The sequence below is a fragment of the Pleurodeles waltl genome, chromosome 4_1 (genome assembly GCF_031143425.1).
Source record: "Pleurodeles waltl isolate 20211129_DDA chromosome 4_1, aPleWal1.hap1.20221129, whole genome shotgun sequence".
NCBI classification, from domain to species: domain Eukaryota; kingdom Metazoa; phylum Chordata; class Amphibia; order Caudata; family Salamandridae; genus Pleurodeles; species Pleurodeles waltl.
In genome coordinates, this window is record NC_090442.1 from 989,342,040 (window position 1) to 989,357,699 (window position 15,660).

At 42.6% G+C, this 15,660-nt stretch overlaps 1 protein-coding gene across 50 annotated transcripts in view; it reads left to right on the top strand.

Moving 5' to 3' along the window:
* The window catches only part of LOC138288307 (mucin-19), a 1,675,551-nt gene that overhangs the window by 295,312 nt on the left and 1,364,579 nt on the right, over positions 1–15,660 (top strand). For all 50 annotated transcript variants that reach the window (XM_069229764.1, XM_069229784.1, XM_069229763.1 and 47 more), the window contains 2 exons: positions 6,492–6,554; positions 10,638–10,655. In XM_069229764.1, coding sequence (XP_069085865.1) covers positions 6,492–6,554; positions 10,638–10,655 — 81 coding nt within the window. The remainder of the gene's footprint in view (positions 1–6,491; positions 6,555–10,637; positions 10,656–15,660) is intronic.

Sequence of the window (15,660 nt, forward strand, 5' to 3'; positions counted from 1 at the left end):
CTTTGTGCTTGAAAGAGACTTTGTCTGCTTTTAAAAGACTTAAGGCACCTTAATATCACTTTTCAGTGATATCTTTACATTTTCCTATTGCATCTTTGATCGTTTTTGACCTGCAAATATCCAGATAAAAATTATATATTTTTCTAAACACTGTGTGGTGTATTTTTGTGGTGCTATATTGTGTTATTGTATGATTTATTGCACAAATATTCTACACATTGCCTTCTAAGTTAAGCCTGACTGCTCAGTGCCAAGCTAACAGAGGGTGGGCATAGGATAAGTTGGATTGTGTGTGACTTACCCTGACTAGAGAGAGGGTCCTTGCTTGGACAGGGGGTAAACTGACTGCCAACCAAAGACCCCATTTCTAACAGTCCCAAAATGAATCGGTAACTGCCACTCTTTGAATCAATGGTGTGGTAATTTCTGTGAAATATATAAAGTAGAGACCAAATATTCAGTCTCAATAGTTGATGAATCAACATCTGAAGCTGGAGCCCAGAGAAAATGTATTTACAACACAAAACGTATTGGTAGCTTTAGAGAAGCATATCATAATGTTTAGGTAAATCAAGTTGTGTGTGCACCACATATACATATATTTACAAATGCAGTTTAAGACTTTAAGAGGCACGATCAGTGCCCCAAATTTTAATACAGGGGTGAGGAATGCAACTAACGACTACTGCCTCATTTGTTTGATAGATGCTTTGGATATGGAGCAAAGGAACGTGCATTTTACCTCCAGCTTTTCTTTGTGAAAAATATCCAAGATGCTGTCTGTTTATTCCTTTTATTGATTTGAAAATAGGGACACACAGGCACGATTTGACCTGGTTCTGATTATTTTAATCTCAACTCAGTCAGTAGGACTCAAGAGAAAAACTATAGTCAGCTTTACCATCAGCAAAGACGTTTGGCAAGGAGGTGTTATGGCACCAAAACTGCTCAAACTATTCATTACCAATGAAGCTGCACATTTAATATCAATTCAACATGATGCTCCTGGTCTGGCAGGTACCTCCCCCCAACTATACATAGTTTGGTTTCACTACCAAAGACCAAATTGAGCCTGTAGACTGACAGATTTAAATATTACTCTCAGAGACAATATCAGGATGTAAATAGTGCATAAAAAGCAAGTGCATTTTTTAGTGATCTTCAGCTGAGTGGTGATTGAAAGGGTTACCGCTTTTGATTATCTAGGGATTAGATTTAACAGCAAAGTTTAGGAAATCTGAAATGATATATACACTTTAACGTGGAGCCCAATTCTGTTTCACTAAATGTTTAGGTGACAGAGATGTGGGCACACTTTTGACTGTTACAAGTTAATAGTTACCTCTGTGACCACATATGGAAGGGTTAAATGTTGGTGATGATCAGCAAGGGAGGATGTTTTCAAACAACTTCTAACTTCGTCAAAGAGTAACCCTGTTTAGCTCGTCCAAATAGAAGAGTTTTGGTGAAATCAAATGTTGTTAGGTCAGTTTACAAGAATGGTATTATAAAGAAGATTTGTCAAGACTGATCCCAAGTCATTCTCATCACCCCTGATTATCAGACAAAGGTGTGGTACCCAGACCTATGGCACTTCACTTTAACATCCCCTCTTCGTCTACCCTCAGGGATGACCTGTTGTCTCAAACAGAATGACAGATTCTGCACCACAATCTATAGAGCCTACACCTTCATCCATGGGTATTGAATGGTGCTTATGATCCTTTCTCCACCTTCTACAAAATCTATTCTGTTCAGCGAGATGGTAAAAAATTGTTTCCTGATGCATTGATTTAGAGCATCCTTTTCTGATATACTACAATTTGTACTGCCCTTAACTCAATAAGGCTGAGTAGTTGCCACTGCGAAATGTTATCTTTAAGCCCTACCAGTGTTACTTTGTCTTCCAGACTGACCCTTCCTTATGAAATTTCCGGTGGTTCCCAAGACAGTATGCAAGAATGGGATATAAACCTGTTCTCAAGGAGACTTCCTTTTAGCCCCTGTATAGTTGTTAATTGAGACTACTAACACTGTTTTCATAGCAGCTCTTACTACAGCTTGAAGTCCTATCAAGCTTAAAGCCCTTTCTTTTTCTCCCCCCCATTTACGTGCTTCTTCACAGACAAGATGATGATGCAAACTAGGGCTGCTTTGCTGCCTAGATGGTGTCCCAATTTCATCTGGGACAATCCATCACATAACCAATCTTTCATGCACCTCACCATCTTTCCAAGGAAGACAAATACTGTTTAGATTAGAACTTAGAAGAGAAGTAAACTGTTATATCAAGTGTACTGATCTTTTCCGATCAGGTGACCAATTGTCCATTGATTACACTTGTCCCAAAAGGGTAAAGCAATACAAAATTATCTTTCTAGATGGATTATTCTGTGCCTTAAGATCTGTTATGCGTTGGCTAAACAAAAGATTAACCTGAGCCAAGTGTTCCTCAACAGCTCTAACTTGAGGTATAGCTGTAGCAGACAAATGCAAAGTGGCTATGTGGTCTTCTCTCCGCATCTTTGCCAAGCATTGCAGTTTTGATTTGAAAGAAAGGGAAAATGGACACTTTGCCTACGCTACTTCAAGATTGTTCTAATATCTAAAAAACTACTTTTCACCACTCTCTCTTCCAAGTTATTGCTTGGGAATTTATTAAAAGGCGAGGAAACTGCAAGTAAACGTATTCATCATAGTTAAAAGCTACTTACCGTGGTAACAATCTTTTTGGTGGATACTCTTTCTACTTGCAGATTCCTCACTACCCCTCCCTACCTTCCTCTCTACGTGCGATAAAATCTTATAACTTATATATATATTTAATAAGGTACCAAATTAGGTATGCACTGCACTATTATACAAATTTCAAATCTCTCAAAACACCTCAAAAGGTGTAGCAAAAAACCGAGCAGACACTGATCTCAAGGCTTTATGACTCTGATGATGTTATGACAACTTCATGTCTGACATTGCAACTGAGTCAACTGAGTCAACTCCACCTGCTGGCACCAAAGAGCTATTACAAACGTTTTCTAGATCCAGTCTGCCCCTGGGGATATTCCAAGGTGGCAAATCTGCTGGTACATAAAATATTTACTAGAGACATTGTTACTAAAGGGAAATAACTTTTTCTTTTGAATCCCTCTTAAAATCTGATTGTTTTCTTTTTTCAATTTTCATTGGTAAGACATTGTCCTTGATGTGTTTTTGGAGGTTGGACAAGTATGGTTGTTTCCAGGCTGAATAGCAGAGCGGCCTATAGAAAGTGATGCTCTGGTCACTTTTTTGTGTGAGGTGGACTCAATAGCCAATGTTCACCTGCCACCATAGTAAATGTTTCAGAAGGATTTTGCCATTATTCTTCCTCACCTGTTGCTGTAGGGATGATGTTTCCTTAACATCACATCTGCCACTTTTAAAGAGAGATGCCTTCATTCAAACCAAACCTTTACATCGCGATGTCTAGTACCTCCAATTCCCAAGACTTCAAACTGATTGACTTAAAACTGTAACTGCAGCCCTTGCAGTATGGGTACTGTAGGCAGGTCAACAGAGTGGACAGTGCTGTCAATGTGAAGGGGGTCGCGTGGCACAAAATAAAATGATGGGACATCCCTGCAGAATGTATTAAGGAGCCTCTCACATTCTAATATCCCACAGATATTCCTCTGTCTTCTGTTAAATCAGGGCCCCTTGAAAAGTTCCCTGCAGTCCTCATCCACAGAGACTGCAGAGGCTGCATTACACTTGTGTAGTAGGGGGGCTGAAGGGTGGGGGGTTATAACCTGGGATGTTCTAGCCACAAAATCAAGTGCTGACAAAATGACAATGAAAGCAGACTTCCATTTGAGAAAATGAGAGTGAAGTTCTGATCGATAATATTTTGCTTTTTCTTTCAGAAAAAAAGAAGAGTTCAGTTCAGCTTGATTAGAAAGTTTTCTCAGCCATGGGCATTCTGTAGACTAAGGTCCATATTTATACTTTTTAGCGCTGCATTTGCATCATTGTTTGATGCAAAAGCAATGCAAACTTACAAAATACAATTATGTTTTGTCAGTTTGCGCCTCTTTTGTGTCAAAAAATTGACATAAATGCTGCACTAAAAAATTATAGATATGGGCCAAAGGGCCAGATGTAGCAAGCCATTTGCATGTCGCAAACTGCGAAAATGGCAGTTTGCGCCATGCAAACGGCCTCACGCGATGCTCATTCCCAAATTGCGAGTCGGTACCGACTCGCAATTTGGGAATGCGACTCGCAAATAGGAAGGGGTGTTGCCTTCATATTTGCGACTCGCATCGCAATTCAGAGTTGCTTTGTGACCGCGAATGCGGTCGCAAACCAACTCGCAGTTACCACCAGTGTAACACTGGTGGTAACTCATTCGCAAAAGGGAAGGGGTCCCCATGGTACCCCTTCCCCTTTGTCAATGTCGCCAAAAATATTTTTTCAGAGCAGGCAGTGGTACTATGGACCACTGCCTACTCTGAAAAAAAAGAAACCAAATGGTTTCGGTATTTTTTTCATTTTGCAACTCGTTTTCCTTTAAAGAAAAAGGGCTGCAAAATGAAAAAAAAAAACTGCTCCATTAAAAAGCAGTCACAGACCTGGAGGTCTGCTGACTACAGCAGGCCACCATCCCTGTGAGTGCAGGGACTCGCTATGGGGTCGCAAAATGTGACCCACCTCATGAATATTGATGAGGTGGGCCTTTGGGACCCCATAGCGAGTCGCAGACGGTGTCTGAGACACCGTTCTGCATCCGAGATTGCGAGTCGGAAATTGCGAGTCGGACTGACTCGCAATTTCCGAGTCGCAATCTCAGACTTGCCTACATGTGGCCCTAAGTATCTTCCCTTTGGAAAAATCTGCTTGAAATGATTGATACTTCTTTGCAGGCAACCACTCTGATTTCGATCCCAAAGTGCTTTGAAAAGAAATGTGTTGAACTAGTTTCTCTGAGACAAATGTTTAGTCTAGTAGAGATGCTGAAGCACTCGCACATTGTTAGAGCAGAATTGATGTTTTCCCCTAGACCCTTCAAGCGAACGTTCTTTCAACCCTGAGCCCAGTCAGGGGTCTGCTGCCTGTGCACAGTGTACTGTGATGAGAGGGCCCCCTTGTGCTCGGGACTCCCTACAAGGGAGGGGCTGCGGGGGACTTTGTTACTCCACTGTCTTAAGTCCCCCTTTTCAAGCAGTAACATTAGTTATTTTCTCCTTGTGCTCATTGACTGCAATGAGAAATGAGGATCTGGTGTCTCTCAGTGTGCATCACATACCTCAGTTATGGGTGGGCGAAAGTCAGAGTTTCACTCCTTGAAATTCTGCAGAGTTACAAAAAAACTCCATGAGATTCCATGGAATTCTGCCAATAGGTAGAAAAAATACTGCTCGTACTGCAATTTAGCGCCGGTAGTGCAAGCATCGCTAAAAATCAGTGCGGATGCCACCATGCTTTGCTCAAACGTACGCAGCCATGTGAGTTGATTTTGCTGCACCTCAATTAGAAAACAGCAACAAATCTACTCAAATGGCAGCCCTCCCTGAATGCAACTGCTCACGTCAACTGGAAATCACCTAGGGACTGGAAATCTCGCTTGCAAGCATGAGTTGCGGACCCTCCTATTGTTCCTGCGAGGCAAGAACAGCAGAATAATTCTGCCGTGTGACATAGATGGAATTTTGCAGGAATTCTGTATTACAAGCACAACTCAGAGTTGCCCAAAAGTAGGCCAGTTTTGCAAGCAGAATTATAAATCCGCCCGAGCCTAACTTCAACCTTCTATTGATTGGGATATTTGCACTGTAAGGTTGATATGATTCAGAGTTCATGGCCTCCTGCAAATATCTTCCTCATTACTGTCTCCATTCCCCTGTAAGTCCCAGCATTAGTCTCTCACCCAGTTGGAAGTTCTTTATTTACCAAGGCATCGATGTAGGGTTTCTGTGCAGGATCTTAGGGGCTGTGGCTGTTTCTCTCTGCACATTTGTCTTGGCTATGGCAATACATGAACAGTCCTTCTGCCACTTTTGTGGCCAGACAGGGTGAAAACCATTAGTGCACAGCACAAAAACGTGCTTTTGTGTGCTCCTGTTGGCAAAAGACCAGCGACAGTCTATGCTACGGCCAGTTTCGCTAAAAGAGTTCAAGCATGGGGTAGATGGAGAATTTACAAGTGGGTAAGGGGATGATAGAAGCGAGGGAATGTAACTAATCCATTGGCAGCCCTGGCCAGGATGTACGTTCTTATCACAGGGACATTTTGTCAGCTGTTTCGAGTCAAATTGTGTTATGCTTTTGAATTCAGAAGTCATGCTTGTGCAATACACATCATAATGTTAGTGCACTCATTTGATTCGCAACCTCGGAATGGCTGTTTTGTTTAAGACGCTTGCTGCTTGCCATCTTATGTAGGTCACATGTTCATCCCGAACAATGGTCTAACTGTAGCCTTCAAACTAAATGGAATTATTTTCTTTAAACAGGGGAAGAAATGATGGACAAAATCACCTATGCACCGACGACATCAACACAGGCTTACATTACAGGTAAATGAACTAACTAAAATGTCAGTCTTTTGCATGTGCCTCAACTGGACAAGCAACCCATCCCCTACCTCTGTGTTTTGTACAGCATGCCTGCTTGCTAATAGACTTAAGCATATATCATAATCAATTCACCTTTTCTAGTTAGTGCAGGTTATTTCTCTCTTTGCGCATGGGGTTTCTGGACCTGATGGGCAGAAAAGGAAGTGATATTTAGGCCCGTATTTATACTTTTTTTGCGCCGCATTTGCGTCGTTTTTTGACGCAAAAACGGCACAAACTTGCAAAATACCATTGTATTTTGTAGGTTTGCGCCGTTTTGCGTCAAAAAGCGGCGCAAATGCGGCGCTAAAAAAAGTATAAATACGGGCCTTAATGAATAACTAAGTCAACATATTTGCGACACATATACAGAGGCATGTTTCTCACTGAAGTGATTCACAGGAAACTGCAAATGTCATTAAGCAATCACTATGTAGCAGGGATTCCTTAGTGGCATTTGTGACTGGTACTAAAAAAGAGTTACAAAAGACTTTGTGTTCAGCGCACAGTAACCACTTTACGACCCCGCAGGGGCGTAGCTTGGTCAATAGGAGTGTGGGGGGGGTTGGGAGGGGGCGAGGGAGGTAAGCTTCAGATTTCCCAACAATTACGCTGGTTCATAATGTTAAAGTACATTATACGACAAGCAGGGCGCACGAGAGGGCTTAAGGAGCAGCAGATAGGGAGAGTAATCAGTAGTGAGAGAAAGCACATTGTTTTGTGAAATAAACAACATTTTTTAAGTCTTCTCACAACAGAGTAGTAGCGGCTCGAGGGACATGGAAAGGACGTGGCGGGGAGGTGCCGGGTGGGGAGTGGGGGAGGGAATAAACATTTTTTTTTTAAATCACTTACCTCCTTTGCCGCTCCTCTGTCCCTTGCCGTTCCGTGCTGCAGGCACAGGCTCCCAGCCTGCCCTGCACCAATTCTGAAACTGCTTAGAGTAGCATCAGAATTGGCTGGAAGTGCCCAGCCAGGGTGCTCCCAGGCAGACTGGGAGCCTGTGCAGGCTCTCTCCAGCCCAGCAACTGTGCCGAGACGGCCGGCCAAACACACATGCACTGTGAAGGGGGAGTGCTCAGCACTCCCCTTCAATGCACGCTACCCCCGTGGCCCCACCACTTTCAAAGAAAACAATAATAAACATTTGTTATTATTGTTTTCTTTAAAAGGTTTTGCAGCTGCCGCTGCTGGCGGGGAGGGGCGATACTCCTCTGCCAAAACGGAGGAGCCGCCACTGCAACAGAGAGAGGGAGAGTATGTATGTTTGCGTCTTTGTCTGTGTGTGTAAAAATTCCCAGTGAGATCTGACAGACACAACATTGCACCGTATCCGACTGAAAACATCTGTACCCAACTATTTATCACAAAATATATTTTTATGGGGGCGTATCACCCCAAACACCCCCTGAAGCTGTGCCCCTGTGGCCCTGACATAGTTTAGCAACGTGACTGGTGTGTTATTCAGTCACATTGCAATTGCCATTGTTAGGGAGTTGCAAAACTGTTTATGAGGCAGATGTCCTTCTTGTCTCTTTGCACTTAGCTGCAAATATAAAGATGGTGACCTGAGAGGGACAGCAGACCTCCCTCCAAGTATTCGAAGTAATTAAATGCAAGCTTTTTTTAAAGCAGCCCCTGTACTTTAAATGGACAGAAGCTGCTTTCAAAAACAAAATATAGTACTAACTGAATGACATCAGGGGAGAATGCAGTTGTCCCTTGGAACACTGTCTGGACTCACCATTCGAAATGCAAAGATTCACAAGATTAAAACTGCTCCACCAGGACAACCTCCAACTAGTGTACTCTCCTCTTTAGAAAGTCGGTACCAGGAGAGTTGTTCACAACCATAATTATGGGAACAAAATACTGATATATGCTATTGCAAACCAGTAGGAGGAAGGGATGTCCATTTTCATGCCCCTCCTCCTACCGAATAGCAATCGGTCTCAGTGGGTATTTTGCAGGTCTTAAAATCATTTTCGATGCACAATTTTTCCTTTGCCATTTTGGAGCCGCAAAGCCTTTGATTTTGTGACTTCCTGTTTTTGAGAACGAAAAAGGGCTTTTCATCTTTTGGGTGGATGAGCCCATTGACTTAGTCTCAGTCCTGTGATGTGTTGAAGGTTGCTCTTACCATTTAGTGCTTCTAACGCATTTAGTGGGCCAGCCATCAGGAACGTGCCAACAGCTGCACAATAAAGGAAAATGCTTCTGGTAAAATTACCAGAAACATTTCCTTTTCTAAAATCAAAGTCAAGACTCAACGGAAAAACCTCCTTCACTTTCCAAATTAGTTTTTTTACTTTGCTGTAACGTGCACAGGCACAGAGAGCTTACTTACCAGTAAAATAAAGTGAAATTAAACCGCACTAATGGCGTGATTTACTCTAACTTGGAATCAGGCCCAAGAGACATAGCTGTGTCCCCCAGCACTGTTCTGTGTGGAAGACGCAGTGCTGGAAAAGGGGATAATGGCCCTTTTGGACTATACCAATGCACTTTATGGTGGCCTGCCAAAGCACCTGCTAAGAAGACTCCAGACTGTTAAAAATGCGGTGGCTAAGCTGGATTTTGGGTTTCCTAGACGAGAACACATTACTGTGCGCTTGCGTAATCTGCACTGGCTCCCCGGAAACATTGATTATTTTCAAGCCCTCTCTGTTTCTGCACCGAGTGCTGCATTATTCAGGACCTGAATATTTGTCTGCCAGGATTGCCTACTATAGAATGAGAAGAGTCTTACGTTCCTCCAACAAGCATTTGGGTTAAAGCAGGCAAACGCTCTTTCTCTTTATTGGGTTGGAACAATCTCCCTTTGAATTTGCAACAGATACAGGATGATGCATTATTTAAGAAAAAACTCAAGACATGGCTCTTCTCACAGTAGCTGTCATCTCCCTTGCTTTCCCTGATTATATCATGCAGCGCTTGGACACTCTCTTGAGTAGCCAGGCACTTTAGAAATCTCTCTACATTAACATTAACATTCCAGTGCCGTCCCTCCCTAGTGGATCCCAAGCAGTGATACACCCCCTCTAGATGCTTGGGACACTGTTGAGTTCTTTTCATGGGGGAGGAGTAGCAAGGCCCAGTGCCAACCCCACCAGAGCAATACAATCTGCAGACCCCCCCCCCCCCCCCCCCACCTCCCCATTCAATCACCTCTGGGGATTAGAAAATTCACTAGACACCAAGGATTTCCTCACGGTGGAAAAAAAAGTTTACTCATTTTCTTTGAAGTGTTCCTAAGTTTCTGACACTCCTTAAACTCTTGTCAGTCTCTGAGATGGGTAGGGAAGATGCAATAAGAAAAGAGGATTCCTTTCAACCTCTCTTCTGATCTGTAGGATGATGTCACCACCGCCCTAGTACTAGTGCAGTGCCACCCAACAATGGAGGTGCTTATTTAGTCCTGGGGTCTTCTCCAGCAGAATACAAAGTCACAGTGCCCAGACCAGCAGTAGCCCCCTCCTGAACAATGTGTAAATCAAGGCAGATGATGACAATATAGGGGACTTAGCCCTTGTCTCTGGAATACAAGCTCTATAACCTGTTTCTGTGGCTTCAGTTTGTTCAGCTATGCTTATGATGTTCACTTGTGTCTTGGGTTCCACACATTCCCTTGCCAACTTCAGTATTCCTAACTTTTATTCCACTAGTTATGCAAATATAATGGTGAGTGCTAATGTCATATATGTTTTGCTAGCACTTACTTTTTATTGAAGACAAATATGTATGAGTTTGCCTATTTTTTTCTACTTCTTATTTATCACTGGACACATTTGATGATGTAACCTAGGAACTTATTGTATTAATTTGTAGTTTATTCCACTCAGTTTAACATGCTTTCCTATTTTAGTACAATGGTCTAAAGTGTCTTCTGCTGAGTAGGAAGTCTTTCACTGTTACCAAAATGTTTCACTGATCCGCCACACCAAGTCCTCTACATAGCGAGAAAAAATTAGAATTTGTTAATGTTGAATGGAATCACCATTTACTAATATATTTTCTGGGTTTTGTTTTTGCTTCCAATTACAGAGGAACATGAGAAACCAGGTACTATTTTATGTTTAATTTTTCATTTTGTTAAACTATATTAACTGTGAATACAACTAAGCGGATGTTAATTTAGAGGGTGCGTTTTCAAAGAAGCATGTGGAACATGTTAACCGAGCCACAACACATGGAGTGAGAGGATTAAGCAGCTTTATGTGAACGTTTATAAATGTAGACTTTGGATGCCCATCAGAGCTCAGCAATTAGCTTTAATTAGAAAGCTGAATAGATTTAGTGCCCCATCTAAAATGTGGTTGATAGCACACCTGCCCATCAGATAAGCAGAGGTTGTGCCTCCACTCCTTTGATAGAGGACTGCTCTCCAGATTTAGAGACCCTGCTTGCTTACTGGTGATCTCTGTAGTTTCACATAAGCCTCTGCTTCAGCAGTCAAATTAAGACTGGTCTTTAACGAAGTAGGTGCATGATTTGATTCAACAGTTTCATAAAGCATTTTGTTCTGAAATAACAAAGTCTCAAATTTTGAGTTTGTTTTTACAGAACAAAATATCACTGGTCCTGATAGGCAGCAAGTTTTATCCCTTCACCTGGGAGCCATTTTGTGACTACCTTCTCTGGGACTGCAATGTCTCACATAGCAGCTCTGATGAGATAAAATGAGTGATGCTCACCACTAAACAGAGAAGTATGACTACCACGTTGAGGAATTTTGTCAGTGTAGTCACCAGTGTTAACTCAGCAGTTCCTTCACCTCTGAATGGAAAGGAACCCCCAAGTTTGGCGAAACTGTGCATCTGCCATTTTATGTGAGATGCACCATTCTGAGAAGCTTTTAATGACTCCCATCAGTTTTTGTGTTGAAAATCCCTGTTCATCCACCGACCTGCTACGTGTTGCTTTGATGTTGAGATACCACTTTAGTATATTGTTTTAGTTTGAAAACAATTAATAATTCTTACACCTCTATTAATATCTGTTTTATGTAATGTACACCATGGAAATCATCTTTACAAAACGTGCAGTCTTTGCTGAATGTGTGATCCTATTTTCCGGCCAATGCCAAGTTAATGCAATGTGATATGTCTGTGGAGGATCCTCTGCACCATATTCATCAACAAGGCCACAGTTTTCTCAATCTAGAGATCTTAATTTCGAATCTAAGTGGTTTAACATGACTTGATCAATATATATTGCTTTGAAATAAGCAGCAGGAAGTTTTCAACCAAACATGACAGGTCGAATGACGTAATCAGGGTCTCTCATATCTCAGTTGAAAAACAGCCGCATTTTTTTTTTTTTTTACAACACATTGAATAGACACATATAAAAAGTACAGCCTCAGTTGAAAGGTAGCGGTACACAAAAGAAAAATGCCGGTAGAGGTGGAATTGTGGGTTGAAAATGTGGGCAAGGATTCTGAAACTGAATATGTTTTAAGGACTAACAACTAAGTTTGAACAGCATTTGAGTGATGCCGTTTTCCGTTTTGAAGTTACATCATTAGTTTCATTTTGCGTCATTTGCAATGAGCGGTGACACTTTCCTTGCATAAATATGAGATCAGACGAGCTATGAGATCATAAACGAACGCACGTGGCAAGGATACATCAGGTACCAGACCACAATTTCCAAGTGCTCCATTCCTCTTTGCTTTTGGTACGTTACAGATCGGCTCAGTAATATCTTTTTTTACAAAAAAAGCGTATTATTTACTTTTCCAGAACAGGCAACAAACCACAGTACAGTTGTCCGTTACAAAGGGGAGGCACAGTAACTAAACATACATTTGTTTAGTTCGGCCATCTTTGGGAATCTGGAGCCATAGAGTCCAACCTGCAATGCCCCCCATGCATCCATCCATCCATCCAGGGCAGTCTACGAGTCCTCCCCCGGTCATTTGTGTCTAGAAACTGCAATGTCCACGGAAGTCGTTCCAGCTCCCCCAGACCTTTTCCCATTTTTTGGGGCATCCCCTGCTCCTGTAAACCACTCTCTCTGCCTGCTGACATCAGTCCATGTCTTTCTTCCAGTAGACAATTGCCAGCAGTATAGTGGATCCCCATGTTTGTACTGTTTAGCCACGCCCCCTTCTCCCCACCAGTCACTAACTCGGGTATTTGGACCAGGCAAGTTCACTTAGTATATTAAAGAAGGAGCCATTTTGCATCTGTCGGAAGTTCCAGGTTTTGAACCCTGGACATCACTCGTGTTACCCCTTCCCAGAACGTCTGTATAACAGGGCAGGTCTGTAGGGTAAGAAGAAAAATGCCCTCCTGCCCTCATCCTCTCAAGCAAAGTGGGGAATTTCCCCTGCCTGTGCCTGTGAAGCTGTGTTCTAGAGTAATAGGATCAATGTAATATATGGAGCTGTACTAATCGTAATCCTGTTCAAATTATAATGACATGAGGTCCCTGCAAAGACTCTAGCCACTTGTCGTCGTCTAGGTCACCTAGGTCAGTATTCTACTTAGCTCGCAACCCACCCGGTATATCAGGAATATTGTTTCTAATCTTTTTGTAAGTAATGGAGATGGCTTTATCCTCTGGCTCAATGATATCTTGACATTACATCAGAAAGCTGGTAACAGTGGAGACAACAGACTAGGTGTAGGAAAGTTCTACGTTTTGCCATGGTCACCCCCAAACGTTTTGGACAGATACTGGTGGTTACTGACTCTTGGCTTTGCACTGGGTACTGCTTACCAGTCCCAGGGCCAGTGCTCTATGTAAGGTGGATATTCAAATTAGGCTAATTATAATTGGCAATATTAACCTACGTATAAGTCCATAGTATGTGTTAGGACATGTAGGTATAGGGATCCCAGCATAGGTAGTGCACCCATAGGTACACTGCTGAGGTGCCCAGTGTCATTTTAAAGGCAGGCCTGCTTTGGTGGCTGCTTTTAAATTATAGTTCATGGAAATTCGACTTTGGAATTAAAAGTACTTCCAAAGTCTTAAACTACCTTATTTTTACATATAAATCATCCCTAAGGTGTGCCTTATGTGCCCCTAGGGTTGGGCACTAACTATCAGCAGGGACCTTATAAAAAACGTTTTACAAGCCCTGGTGAGGTAAAACAACCAAATTATTTTTTTCCCAAATTGGAGTGAATGGCCTCCATAGGCTAGAATGGGGAGACTTTATTTTAATTTATAAAGTCCCCTTAAGTGACTTACACCTCCTATTTGGTATCAAATTAATGGTAATTAATCCCACAATTTACAATTTTTGAATTTAATATAACTTGCTCAGGTAAAGAGTTTTAAACTTTACCTAAAAAGTTTCCAACTTCAGCCCTGTAGTGTTTTGCACTGATTGGCCAGCCTCCGGCAGCCTGGCCAGGCTGCTTGATGAAGTGTGAAGTAGCCTGGGCTAAACACAAAGAGATGTGTCTGGGGGAGGAGATCTTCCCTCAGCAGATGGAGAAGCAGGAAGGGGGAGGGCTGCCAAACTGGTATTCAAAGGCAGGGAAGGACATTTGGAGAAACCCTGCACCTCCCTCACATCCTGCAAACCCAGGCAATTAGGTGCTTCCTTGATTAAATTAGGAGAGGTCAAGAGAGGGGTGGGTTTAGGATTTTTAACCACACCAGTGGGTGGGCTCAGTCAGATGTAATCTCCAAAAATCATTTTCAGCCATAATGGACTTTTGACGAATGTTGCATCCTTGGATTGATTTTTCCCACACTTCCCAGGAAGTGGTCATCACAGTGGGAAGGACCCTGAAACTGATTGGAGAACCAGGACCCCCACCCCCATTTTTCATCCAGGAGCAAGGGTAAAACTGTCAGACCTGCACCCACACCTCAGACCCCTACCAGATCCCGACAAGGAAGAACTACACAGTAAGAAGGACTGCCCTGTTAGACCCCTGGCCTGCACCTGGACACTGCACTCTGGAGGACTGCACCAGCTGCATACTTGGCCTTCACCACAAGAAGGACTTTGCCTGGCTTCAACTAGTTCAAGGAGGGACTTCTTGTTTGCCACAAGTGAACAATTGCTAACTAGAGTCCCCTCCACCAACTCCTGAAGAAACTGACCAGCTGACCACTGTCCAGTGGCCAAATTGGAGTTTGTGCCAGGTGTATTCTGGGAGTCGTAGTCTGCACCCTCAAGGAGCATCTCAGAGCTTCTGGAACCTTGGGGTGAGCTGTGGACATCAAAAGAACCTTGAAAGAACATCTGGGAGAAGATCCAGAAGTTTTGAGAAGTTTTGAGAACTTTTTGAAAAAAAGCTCCATAAAGGGACCGACCTGCCACGGCAACGCTAGCCGGTTTGTCTCAACCTCAGCCTGGCCAGACTTGCAGGATCGTCCTGCAGAAGAAAATTTCAGAAAAAGTTACTAAGTCCGAACGTAGAAAGTTGACTGGGACCGCCCAGGCAGTGTATCTGAAGAGGGCTCCAAGGACATTGGATCAAGATTCAGGTTTGCCCCAGTCAAGGGATTTTCATCTAAAAAAATCATCTAAGTCCAAAAGTAAAAATGCCCACTGAGGGCTCCCGCATCTCGTATCTGAGGAAGAGTTCCAGGAGGTTGGAGTGGACTGGTGACTTGGTCCCGCTGAAGAAAATCTCCAGAAAATCTACTAAGTCCTAAGGTAAACATTTGACCAAGGCTTCCCGCGGGTTGTAGCTAAGCCGGGCTCTATCATAGTCGGCCTTAAACTTTGACTTTGCCCCGGTAGAGGTGCGACCAGATGACCAGATTGACGCTATTCGTTTCTAAGTGATGAAAAGCATTAATTCTTTTAAAATTCATATCTCCGGTTCCCTTTATCCAATTTTATTAGTTTTGGTGTCATTTTAAAGCTAAAGATATTTCCTATTTTTACAATTTGGTTTTTGATTTTTTAAACTGTTACCTGTGTTTTATTTAATTACTGTTTTGTGATATTTGAATGCTTTACACTTTGTTCCTAAGTTAAGCTTTGTCGCTCGTTGCCAAGCTACCAAGGGTTGAACTGGGTTTAATTTAGACCTAACCGGACCTAAGTGAAGGTTAGTGGCCTATTTCTAAGTGTAGGTACTTAGCTGCC